The sequence below is a fragment of the Bidens hawaiensis genome, unplaced genomic scaffold (assembly GCF_021521415.1).
Source record: "Bidens hawaiensis isolate Kalapana, Puna unplaced genomic scaffold, B.hawaiensis_p1.1 tig00044060_1, whole genome shotgun sequence".
NCBI classification, from domain to species: Eukaryota; Viridiplantae; Streptophyta; class Magnoliopsida; order Asterales; family Asteraceae; genus Bidens; species Bidens hawaiensis.
In genome coordinates, this window is record NW_027505873.1 from 81,288 (window position 1) to 94,111 (window position 12,824).

General features: G+C 40.1%; 2 protein-coding genes across 2 annotated transcripts; both read left to right on the forward strand.

Annotated features, from left to right (window-relative positions):
- The first annotated feature begins 874 nt into the window (after positions 1–874).
- Positions 875–12,207, forward strand: LOC143615742 (CLIP-associated protein-like). The gene is made up of 16 exons (XM_077088793.1): positions 875–1,314; positions 7,021–7,176; positions 7,285–7,347; positions 7,534–7,602; positions 8,003–8,168; positions 8,242–8,403; positions 8,483–8,580; positions 8,665–8,739; positions 8,819–8,887; positions 8,970–9,055; positions 9,138–9,255; positions 9,338–9,436; positions 9,521–9,860; positions 9,947–11,679; positions 11,774–12,068; positions 12,163–12,207. The coding sequence occupies exons 1-15, from the start codon at positions 982–984 to the stop codon at positions 11,864–11,866; spliced, it is 3,660 nt and encodes a 1,219-aa protein (XP_076944908.1). The 5' UTR covers positions 875–981; the 3' UTR covers positions 11,867–12,068; positions 12,163–12,207.
- Positions 11,982–12,815, forward strand: LOC143615737 (CLIP-associated protein-like; the record flags this gene model as incomplete). Its single annotated transcript, XM_077088789.1, has 5 exons — positions 11,982–12,068; positions 12,163–12,237; positions 12,358–12,426; positions 12,529–12,597; positions 12,723–12,815. Coding segments are annotated over exons 1-5 (393 nt in total), but the record flags the coding sequence as incomplete, so codon positions are not given.
- Between the last annotated feature and the right edge of the window lie 9 nt (positions 12,816–12,824).

Genomic DNA, 12,824 nt, shown 5'->3' on the forward strand with positions numbered 1-12,824 from the left:
AACATATGTCTTGATTATGTTGTTTGGGTTTGAAATCAAGACCGTAGTTGGTTGACTTTATTGCAGTGATCGTGCTCTTAGTTGGGACAGATACAAACCCGAGTTCACAACTGTTTGGAAGCTTCTCATTGACATTAGGATGAAGTTAATAGTCTTTTAATAGTCTTTCACCTGCCCTTAATCCAATTACTGCATTTGTGGCCATCATCTAGCTTTATTTGCTTGCAAGAAATAACATTATTCGACCATACCACTTTATTCTAAGATTATTAAGTTGGGATATCGCTTCTACTTTCTTGCAGATCACTAACTTAAAGTTCCTGGCAAAGAAAGGCAAATAATTATAACCAAAGCTTACATAATCATTGAACCAGCCGCCTTACCGGTCCACTGGTTATACCAGATGGTGATTTCGGAGAACGGCCGACGGGGACGAGGGGTCAAGGGAGATAGCGGCGCCGTTGTGTCTGTGTGTTTTTACTAAATGGGCTGTGCAGCAGTTACTTAAAAAAAAGTTCAAAAATTTATTTGGAAATCCAGAATCGAACCTGTGACCTTCATGTTACAAAACCAACACCTTACCGGCTAGACTAGCATTTCTAATGTTTATAGGATGGTTCCTTTCTAATTTAAAAGGTGGTTCCTCTAATATTTTCTATATAAAAATACACTATTATTTCGAAACTCGGGTGGTTCCGAGAAACCACTCATTTAAGCTATAGATCCGCCCCTGACTTAGACGTAGCCCCGAAAAATTAGACAATTGAAAAATAAAAAAACCTATGACATAAATGTAACATTTACGTAACAATATATTCAACACACCTCTATTGTCCGTCGATCTAGCGAAAAGCTTTTCACGGCTCTCTCTCTCTCTCTTCTCCGCTGTCTCCGTCACTCTCCATCCAATTCCAACAACTTCCACCACAATCACCGTTACTCCACTTAACGCCGTTACCGATCCAATCGGATCCAATACAAATGGACGAGGCTCTGGAAATGGCACGGTCCAAGGACACCAAGGAGCGAATGGCCGGAGTTGAGAGGCTTCACGAACTTCTAGAAGCTTCCAGAAAGAGTTTAACTTCCACAGAAGTCACTTCGCTAGTCGATTGCTGCTTGGATCTCTTGAAGGATAACAATTTTAGGGTTTCGCAAGGCGGATTACAGGCGCTTGACTCTGCGGCCGTGCTGTCCGGTGAGCATTTGAAGCTTCATTTCAATGCGCTTGTTCCGGCTACTGTGGAACGCTTAGGTGACGCTAAGCAGCCGGTTCGGGATGCCGCCAGACGACTGCTGCTTACTCTCATGCAGGTACTGTGTCGGTGTCGTTATATTTACTGTTAATTTAAATTTAAATTGAATTATATTCTATTGGGTATGTGAATATTAATAGTAGTTAGTATGTTAGGATGCTGGTTTATAATATAATACTCTATTGAAGGTCTAGAGTGTAATTTGCCCTAATTCATTCTTTAGGCAGGTTTATCTAGGGTTGAATAATGAATATTATTTGACACGAGTTGAGGTTAACATTTGGCAAAAATTGTGCTTATATGAATGGATTGATAGTTATGCGAAAAGGTTAAGCTAAGTCAAGTTAGAATGTAGTATATTGATCACAAGTATCTGTTGTTCTAAGAGCCGTATCTATATTAGTCATTTTCGTGCTTATTGATCGATATCACTTGTATAACATGGGCCAATCCCTAGACACTAATAGCCGGCCCTAATGATGTCTTGTATAGATCTATATATAGGACCATATTGTATCTCAATTGAATATACAATCAATATACAATCATTTACCAAGTTTATCTTGGTATCAGAGCCTAACCCTAATCAGCCGCCACCTTCCAGCAATTACAATTGCCTGCAACCTAACCCTAGCCGTGACACTGTTCATCGTCACTGTTCATCAGCCGCCAATTTCTTCTTTTTCCAAGCCTTGATCCCTTCTTTTCGGCTACACAATGGCCCTCCTCGCAGCCTTCTCTACTACCGAGAAAACCTCACACAACTCTCACAAGTTTGCCTTCACTTTGTCTCCTACAAACTATGGACATTGGAAGGCTATGATCAAGCCGCTTCTTGTTACCAATGGACTCTTCGGTTATATTGATGGGAGTATTCCCTGCCCTCCATCCACAATTTCATCATCACAGGGAACATCAGACAAGGATGTTGCTGCTGTTGTTCCCATCCCTAATCCCAACCACATAGCTTGGTTATCTAATGATGCCCACGTCCTCATGATACTCACCTCAACCATCTCAGAAGCTTCTTTTCAGCATGTTCAAGGTGATACTTCCCGTGATGTGTGGCTTACTCTTGAACGTGCTTATGCCCCCCATACTTCTTCAAGAGAATTCACACTGAAAACGCAGCTACTGAAAATTCAAATGAAAGGGGATGAAACCTCTGCTGCATATCTCGCTCGGGCACAAGAATACGCAAATGCCCTTGCGAATATTGGACATCCAATGCCTGACAAAGATGTTGTTATGTTAGTTGTTGCAGGTCTTCGTGAAGAGTATAATGGAGTCAAACAAGGCCTCCTGGCCAGAGACTTTCGGGCTGTGTTCTCTGAGCTTCCCAGTCTCATTGCTGACCATGAGTTTCTAATCAGGAAACCAACCTCTGAAGTTGCCCCTGTACAAGCCTTCACGGCTGCCACTGCAGCAAGTTCTGCCTCGGCTCCTCCTGACACTGTTCAGGCCATTCAGCAGATGGTTGCCCGTCTCGGTTTTCAACTTCAACCAGCCCCGGGTTCCTCACAAACCTCCACACCTCAAGCCTTTTATACAAACAGGGCTGGACAGTCACATTACTCACGCGGCCGTGGTACCCGTGGTGGCCGTGGTGGTCGAAACATCAACAACTACAATCGCAGCCAGGGAACTTGAAACTCAGGTCAGTTTAGTTGGGCATCTAATCAAAATACTGTGTATGGAACTTGTAACAGGTGCGGGATAGGACATGTCCCATCTCAATGCCCAAACAGAGACCCATCTACCATCCGGTCACGACAACCGTCTGCTAACTATGCAGACCATCGCTCACAAGCTTACACAAACTGGCTTCCAGACACAGGTTCCAATGGCCATGGAGCATTAGATATGTCAGGGTTTGACTCTGCTGAGCCTTACTTTGGTGATGATAACCTACAAGTTGGTAACGGTACGGCCCTCCCTATTCTACATATTGGTTCAAAAAAATTTTCCTCTCCTAACAAAACCTTTTACCTGAACAACATTCTTCATGTTCCCGCCCTCAAGAAAAACCTTCTTTCTGTACAAAAATTCTGTGAAGATAATCATGTCTATTTTGAATTTCATGCTACTTTTTTTTCTGTGAAGGACAAGTCTACACACATTACCCTCCTCACGGGTCCAAGTGACGGTGGACTCTACTCTCTTAAACTTCCAATAAACCAGCCAATTCCAAAAGTTGCTTTTTCCACAACTCGTGCTTCAACAACCACCTGGCATCAACGATTGGGACATCCACATTCTCAATTATTCAAGACAATGCTTTCTAAATATCATTTACCTGTTTCTGCTAAGACTTTTGATTTTCATTGTAATCCATGTTCAGTTGGAAAATCTTCCAAACTACATTTATTATCTTCTGATTATAAAAGTACGTGTGTTTTGGATTTAGTATTTTGTGATGTTTGGGGGCCAGCCCCTGTACCTTCCTTTGATGGCCACAATTATTTTCTATTATGTGTTGATCATTTCTCCAAATTCATGTGGTTGTTTCCCTTGAAACGCAAATCTGATGTCTTTGCAGTTTTTAAACAATTTGTGACTATGGCTGAACGACAATTTTCTACTAAACTTAAAACTGTACAGTCTGATTGGGGAGGAGAATTCCGAAATCTCTCCTCTTTCTTTGCCACAATAGGCATTACTCATCGTCTCTCTTGTCCCCATACTAGCGAACAAAACGGTATTGTTGAGCGACGTCACCGGCACGTTGTTGAAACCGGTCTAACATTAATGTCACAGGCCTCCGTCCCTCAACGTTTTTGGCATTTTGCCTTTGAAACAGCCGTCTACTTGATAAATCGCATGCCTTCTCGCACAAACTCCACAATATCTCCTTTCGAGCACTTGTTCAAACACCCACCTGATTTCTCCTTCCTTCGTGTCTTTGGCTGCCAATGCTTTCCATATCTTCGTCCTTATAATCCACATAAAATGGATTTCCGCTCTTCACCGTGTGTTTTCCTTGGATATAACACTTCTCATCATGGTTATCGTTGTTTTGACCCCGTCTCCGAACGCATTTACATTGCCCGTCATGTTCGGTTCCATGAAAACACCTTCCCTTTTCTACTTAATTCTACCGACCAGTCACCCCCTACACCTATCAATCCCTATGTTTCCTCTTATCCAACCGGTCCCTTTCCTATGCCAACTGATACACCAGCAGACCATACCACTTCACAACCAGCACACACCATTCCACCAGAACCAGTCCACACCGACCCACCCGAATCTGCCACCACTATCTCACCAGAACCGGCCCATACCATACCATCACATTCAGCCCAAATTCCAACCTCTCACACAACCAATGATACATCCTCACAACCAGACCAAACCACCACTACTCAGCCCACTAATACCTATTCTCGTCGTACAGCCCCACAAACCACTCCAATCTCTGCCTTCGACCGTTACTCTACCCCATCTCAACAACCACAATCATCACAACAGACCAGCACCACATATCCTTCTGCCACTCCCACCGTACCTACTCCACCCACTCCACCTCGCCAACGACCAGCTAACCTAAGACCTAACCCCAAACAAAACCAATACTTTAATCCCACCTCATACCATACCTCCACTAGTCCACCTAACATCGAACCCACCTCCTTTGCCGTTGCCAATAAAGAGGCTCACTGGCGTAAGGCTATGGCGGATGAATACTCCGCACTTCTCCGTAATGGTACATGGTCTTTGGTTCCCCGTGTTCCAAACACTAATGTGGTTGATTGCAAATGGGTTTATAAAGTAAAACGCGATCAACATGGGGCAGTTAAGCGATACAAGGCGCGTCTAGTTGCAAAAGGTTTCCATCAGCAAGCTGGCATTGACTACACTGAAACCTTTAGCCCAGTGGTGAAACCCACCACCATCAGAGTTGTTCTTTCCTTAGCCGTTACAAACCGGTGGACTCTCCGACAACTTGATGTTCAAAATGCATTTTTACATGGGGATCTAAAAGAAACAGTCTATCTGAAACAACCACAAGGATTCATCGACCCCGGTAAACCGAATCACGTGTGTCTATTACATAAATCCTTGTATGGTCTCAAACAGGCACCTAGAGCATGGTTCGAACGTCTCTCTTCTGCCTTGATTGCTCTCGGTTTCAAGGGATCTAAAACCGATCCGTCTTTATTTATATATTCACAAAATGGGACGATACTATATATGCTGGTATATGTTGATGTCATTATTTTGACAGGCAATAACACCGAGGCCATTGATCACATTGTGCACCGTCTTAGTCAATCATTTGCTATACAAGATATGGGTCCTCTATCTTATTTTTTGGGCATTGAAGTGGTCCGATCAGGGTCTGATATCATCCTTTCTCAAAGGAAATACATTACTGAATTGTTGGAACGTGCAAAATTATCACAATCCAAACCGGTGCCGTCACCTTGCACCACCAATGCTTCTCTTCATCTTGGTGACAGTTCTCCGTTTGATGATCCTGTTAAGTATAGACAAATGGTTGGGGCATTACAGTATGTCACCCTATCACGACCTGACATCACCTTTGCGGTTAACAAAGTTTGTCAGTTCATGCATTCCCCCACTGAAAATCATTGGTCCGCTGTTAAACGTATCTTACGCTATCTACACGGGACAGCAGATCATGGTCTTTTACTCTCTAGCAGATCTTCTCCTGTTCTACATGCCTATACAGACGCTCAAAATTTAACTGCATTTTCTGATGCCGACTGGGCTGGGTGTCCGGATGACCGTCGATCCACGGGGGGATATGCAATATATCTTGGGTCGAATCTAATCTCATGGTCAGCTAGAAAACAAAAAACTGTATCTCGGTCATCCACGGAATCTGAATACAAGGCCTTGGCTGACACGGTTGCTGAATTAACTTGGCTTGAAACATTGTTGAGAGAACTACGTGTCCCAATGCAGATTGCTCCAATCCTATGGTGTGATAATCTAGGAGCCACATACCTATCTGCCAATCCAGTCTTCCATGCCAGAACAAAGCATGTGGAAGTAGACTTTCATTTTGTTCGAGAGAAGGTTGCTCAAAGGAAGTTATTTGTTCAGTTTATTTCCACACATGATCAGATTGCTGACATTTTCACAAAGCCACTACCATCAGAACGTTTTCTCTTTTTGAAGTCCAAGCTAAGAATTGGTCCCCGGCCTTAGCTTGAGGGGGAGTATTGATCGATATCACTTGTATAACATGGGCCAATCCCTAGACACTAATAGCCGGCCCTAATGATGTCTTGTATAGATCTATATATAGGACCATATTGTATCTCAATTGAATATACAATCAATATACAATCATTTACCAAGTTTATCTGTGCTTACAATTTACTGTGGTCCTACATGTGAAACAATTGAAGTACATTGACGTTCTTTGTAAAGATCGTGCTTTTGTTTTGTTAGTTGGTTTTAGATGTACAAAAACGTGTCTGTTGTTCCAAGAGCCGTATCTGTATTAGTCATTTCTGTGCTTACAATTTACTGTGATTTTACATGTGAAACAATTGAAGTACATTGACTTTTTTTGTAAAGATCGTGCTTTTGTTTTCTTATTTAGATTTAAATGTACAAAAACGTGTCATTGGATTCTTCTCTACTCTTTGTGCAGGTTACTTGCCCCAACTTTATAGTGTCTGTATAGTTTTTGTTTTACAGTACTTGTTGTAGATTTGTAGCTATAATAGTGGTACAGAAAACAGACAGCTGAAAAAGGTTTTAAGCTTGTAATTTGGTTGTGTTGCAGGTATCTTCTCCAACTCTTATTGTTGAAAGAGCTGGATCTAATGCTTGGAGTCACAAAAGTTGGAGAGTTAGAGAAGAGTTTGCAAAAACGGTTACATCCGCTATCGGTCTATTTGCATCCACGGAGCTACCGCTGCAACGTGCTATTCTTCCTTCTGTATGTTTTTTTGCTAGTGATACTTTCATGAGGTTTTCTGTTTTATAGTTTCAACTGCAAAAATCATACTAATTGTTACATTATCTCTGTCTCAATTTCAAATGTCAGATATTAAAGATGTTATATGATCCTAATCCAGGTGTGAGAGAAGCCGCTATTTTATGCATCGAGGTTAGTGAACTGTTTATACTATAGTATACAAGTGTTATGAAGCGCATACATTTAAGTTGGCATTTTAATTCTGCAAATTTTGACGTCTTGTTGTTACATACTTGTATAGAGATTGACGTTTAGTCTCTTTTTTTTGTGTAAATATTATTTAAATGAGTTTTGTTTTGAAATTTCTTCCTGCTGCAGGAGATGTATGCACAAATTGGGCCTCAATTCCGTGAAGAACTCATGCGCCATCAGCTTCCATCATCAATGGTGATTATTTTAGGGCTAGGATTTCCATTCATTTCTTATATTTTTTCTTCTACACACCATATATCTTGATTATTTGTGCAACTGCGCATATAGCAGGGCCTGTTTTGTTATAGTCAGCAGACAATATCTTTAAATATTTGACTATATAAGCAACCATGTTATGGCATTGTATAACTAAATTAAAGATCTACATGAGATGTGGTGCACGACGAAGTAGTTTTTTTTTTGTTTTATGACACTTCTGATAAAATGTTGAAGTCTTATAAACAAATTCCTGTTTCACTTTATTGACATAAAAAGGTTGGAATATATTTTATGCTACAGTGTTTTCACCTATCTATTAGATTACTATTCTGCTAATTATTTTTTATCTTTATGTTTTGGTTTGAGTTGATTTCAGGTAAAGGATATCAATGCCAGACTTGAAAGAATTGAACCCAAACAACGTTCTTCAGATGCTCGAGAAAATACTTATGCTCCTGCTGCTGTCAAGCACTCTAATCATAATCCCAAAAGAAGCAGCCCAAAAGCCAAGACCTCCTCTCGTGAAGGATCCCTTTTTGGAGGTTTGATAATTTTATATCTAATGGAAATTATCATTGGAAAAATTTCACCGTTACTGATAATTATATATCTCAGGGGAACATGATATTACTGAAAAGCCCATAGACCCAATCAAAGTGTACTCAGAAAAGGAATTAATCCGTGAGTTTGAGAAGATCGCTTCAACCCTTGTTCCTGAGAAAGATTGGTCCCTCCGCATTGGAGCCTTGCAAAGAGTTGAAGGCCTTGTTCTTGGAGGTACGCATCATCTTTTATTTTTTTAATTTTAGAACAAAAATACACTTTTGCTCTCATTCCTTTCATTGTGTGACATCAGGTGCAACCGATTATCCCTCTTTTCGTGGACTTTTAAAGCAGCTTGTTGGTCCTCTAAGCACACAGTTGGCTGATAGAAGATCTAGCATAGTTAAGCAGGTATGCTGCAATCCTGTTAGAATAAGGGTTGAATTGTTAGATTATAAAAACAATTTGATATTTTTTTGTCACTACTGTTTCTAGGCTTGCCACTTATTGAACTTTCTATCCAAAGAGCTGTTAGGAGATTTTGAGGCGTTTGCAGAGATTTTCATTCCTGTGAGTACAAAGCTTTATCTTATCCTTTGAGAAATCCTAACATATTCAGTACCTTTCTGACACATGATTTGTCCTTCAGGCCCTTTTCAAACTTGTTGTGATCACTGTACTTGTAATTGCAGAGTCTGCAGATAACTGCATAAAAACGGTATTTACTTATCTACTCGTTTTCTTAATTTCTTTATTCTATTCCTTCTGTAAGTCTATTTCTTACACATTATTTTATGCAGATGTTGCGTAACTGTAAAGTTGCCCGGATACTTCCTCGTGTTGCTGAAACTGCAAAACATGACCGAAGCTCGATTCTTCGTGCCAGGTTCTAATTCCAACTTCTAAGCAAGGTAAATTCAGTATAATATCCTATATTGGTGCTAATATCATGTTTTAATTCTATACAGATGTTGTGAATATGCATTGCTGATACTGGAGTGTTGGGCTGATGCACTTGAGATACAGCGGTCAGCCGACATTTATGAGGACCTTATTAAATGCTGTGTGGGAGATGCAATGAGCGAGGTTTATCATTGTTATTGTTAGTCTTATTGTTATGATTATACATGTTTATGGCTATAGGCAATTTAACATGTAATCGTATCAGGTGCGTTCAACTGCTAGAGCATGCTACCGTATGTTCTCAAAAACGTGGCCTGATCGTTCCAGACGTTTGTTTTCATCGTTTGATCCTGTCATTCAAAGGGTATGTTTTCTCCTATTTCTGAATTCTAACAATTGCACATCAAGAGTCAATAATATTGCTAATGTGGCAATGCTGTATGCACAGATAATAAATGACGAGGATGGCGGCACGCACCGGCGGCACGCGTCGCCCTCACTTCGTGACAGGAATCCACAAACATCGCTTAATACTCAAAATCCATCTTCTTCAAGTTTAGCCGGATATGGTACTTCAGCCATTGTTGCAATGGACAGAAATGCAAGCTTACCATCTGTTACCTCTCACTCATCTGGGCTGTTTTCTTCACAATCCAAGCCCGTTAACAAGAGTACAGAACGCAGCTTAGAAAGCATGTTGCATTCTAGCAAACAAAAGGTCACAGCCATTGAAAGCATGCTTAGAGGTCTAGATTCTGGTAGAGTTAGATCATCAAGTCTCAACCTAGGTATAAGTTTTGAAATCATTATTCATAACTTATTTTTTTAATTTTCTTTGAATGGCTGACTTTATCTTATATTACCCCTAGTACAGGAGTGGACCCACCTTCATCTCGTGACCCGCCATTCCCTCTTGCGGCTCCTGCTTCCAATAGTCTCGCCAGTTCATTATCATTAGATTCAACCGCTTCTGGTATTTCAAAACCTAACAACCGTAATGGTGGTTTGGTATTATCTGACATCATCACTCAGATTCAAGCTTCACGTGATTCTGCTAAAAACACGTATCGTGGTAATCTTGGAAATGAAACTCTGTCATCACATTCATCCTACTCAGGAAGACGAGCTCCTGAGAAACATCTAGGAAGAAGCTCGTTCGAAGATCATAATGAAATTAGAGAGGCTCGAAGATCGGTTAATTTGCATACAGATAAACATTATCTAGACACACCTTACAGAGATTCACATTCACATAACAGTCATCATGTACCCAATTTTCAGAGACCGTTATCAAGAAAGAATGTAACCAGGAGAATGGCTTCAAGCAGGAGAAGAAGCTTTGATGAGAGTCAATTTTCACCTGGTGAAATGTCAAGCTATACCGAGGGCCCCACTTCTCTAAATGATGCTTTGACTGATGGTCTTAGTTCTGGTTCTGATTGGAATGCGAGAGTTTCTGCATTTAATTATCTTCGTTCGTTACTCCAACAAGGCCCAAAAGGCGTTCAAGAAGTTACACAAAGTTTTGAAAAAGTAATGAAGTTATTTTTCCTACATTTAGATGATCCACATCATAAAGTGGCACAAGCGGCTCTAACATCACTCGCTGACATCATCCCAGCTTGTAGAAAACCGTTTGAAAGTTACATGGAGAGAATATTACCACATGTGTTCTCTCGATTAATCGATCCAAAGGAGTTAGTAAGGCAACCGTGTTCAACCGTTTTAGAAATTGTCGGTAAAACTTACGGCGTTGACTCTCTGTTGCCAGCTTTGCTTCGTTCTTTAGATGAACAAAGATCCCCTAAAGCAAAACTTGCTGTAATCGAGTTTGCAATTGTTTCGTTTAATAAACACGCAGTAAACTCCGAGGGTGCCGGGAATATTGGGATCTTGAAACTATGGCTTGCTAAATTAGCACCATTGGTTCATGATAAAAACACGAAGTTAAAAGAAGCGGCTATAACATGTATCATATCTGTTTATACCCATTTTGATTCAACATCGGTTTTGAATTATATTCTTAGTTTATCAGTTGAAGAACAGAATTCTTTAAGACGAGCACTTAAGCAACATACGCCTCGTATAGAAGTCGACTTGATGAATTATTTGCAGCAGAAGAAAGACAGACAACGTTCAAAATCATCATATGACCCGTACGATGTTGCCGGGACATCTTCTGAAGAAGGATATATTGCAGTGTCGAAAAAGACTCCTATGTTTGGAAGGTATTCTGGTAGTTCTGTTGATAGTGATGGTGGTAAGAAATGGAGTTCAGGTCCCACCCAAGAATCGGTCCAGATCACTAGTGATGATAATTTATATCAGGGTCTTGATATGGGCTCCAATAATGGTGGACATGGTTCAAATGCTAAGGATACTGTGGCATCATGGTCCATTCGGTCAGAAAATTTGGAGGGAAATAGTAACGTGGAGGTTGTTTCAAATTCAGCACCTTGGCTCAATGGACTTGTGAGCTCTGATAACAATCAACTAGATGGTTCAAGTCCAACACCTGATTTGGAACTTAGTCTTTCAAAACTTGCAGCTTTGAAGATCAGTTCATCTCCTGATATTAAACCTAGCATCCCTCAAATCCTTCATCTAGTGAGTTCAAATTCTATAACAAGACTTGGTTTACTGTTTTCATACACTTAACATTGTTAATAATTTAACTCTCCGCTCTTATTTGTTTGATTAGATTTCTAATGGGACCGATAAGCGTACTGCCCTTCAGCAGTTAATTGATACTTCTGTAGCCAATGATTCTTCTGTGTGGACCAAGGTTATTTAATCTGTTATTATTAATGCATGAAATTTAGTAGCAAATAGCAACCTGCAGAAGAAAACCATTTACTGATGTAATTCTGGTGTTTGGTACATGTGTGCAGTATTTTAATCAAATTTTGATGGTTGTACTTGAGGTATTGGATGATTCGGACTCATCAATTCGGGAGCTTTCTCTTTCATTAATAGCTGAAATGTTAAAGAACCAGGTATTTTTGTTTGATTTTTAACTTGCGGTCTGCCGGTATACTTTACAAACTGGTTTGTTTGACTTCTAATGTTTCCGTTTACCGTTTGTTACAGAGAGATGCCATGGAAGATTCTATTGAGTTTGTAATTGAAAAGTTACTAAATCTTACAAAGGACACAGTCCCAAAAGTAAGCTTCCGTCTAACCATTATCTTTCAATGAAGATTCCAAATTTTATTGTCAAATTTTTGTCATTTTCTTTTCTAAAAAAGAATCTACATATGTTAAACCTGTGAGTTTTAAGTGCAGGTGTCAAATGAAGCAGAACATTGCTTAACTGTTGTTCTGTCTCAGCATGATCCCTTCAGATCTTTAAGTGTAAGTTATCCTATAGTTGGATGTCATTTTAATCAAATTTCACACAAGTTTAGCGCAGATTTCCATCATTTCTTATTCAACTCTCTTGTTCTAACCTTGTAGGTTATTGTCCCATTATTGGTAACCGAAGATGAAAAAACTCTTGTTACGTGTATAAACTGCTTGACAAAGGTATATTCTCACTAAACCAAATGTTCTTACTGAAAATTCCATTTTTGTTTTTATACATAATCCAATGCACACAAATGTTATGATCGGAACTCTATTGAGTATTGACTATGTCCTGTATTCTTCAGCTTGTGGGTAGGTTTTCTCAGGAGGAATTAATGGGCCAGTTACAATCTTTTTTGCCTGCTCTTTTTGATGCTTTTGGCAACCAGAGTGCCGATGTTCGCAAG

Bases quoted from the DNA above. Each gene is read 5' to 3' on its own strand.
- LOC143615742 (XM_077088793.1), top strand. From the start codon at position 982: ATGGACGAGGCTCTGGAAATGGCACGGTCCAAGGACACCAAGGAGCGA. The intron at 7,177-7,284 runs GTATGTTTTTTT...TTCAAATGTCAG, and splicing joins AACGTGCTATTCTTCCTTCT to ATATTAAAGATGTTATATGA. The intron at 8,740-8,818 runs GTGAGTACAAAG...TTTGTCCTTCAG, and splicing joins TTGCAGAGATTTTCATTCCT to GCCCTTTTCAAACTTGTTGT.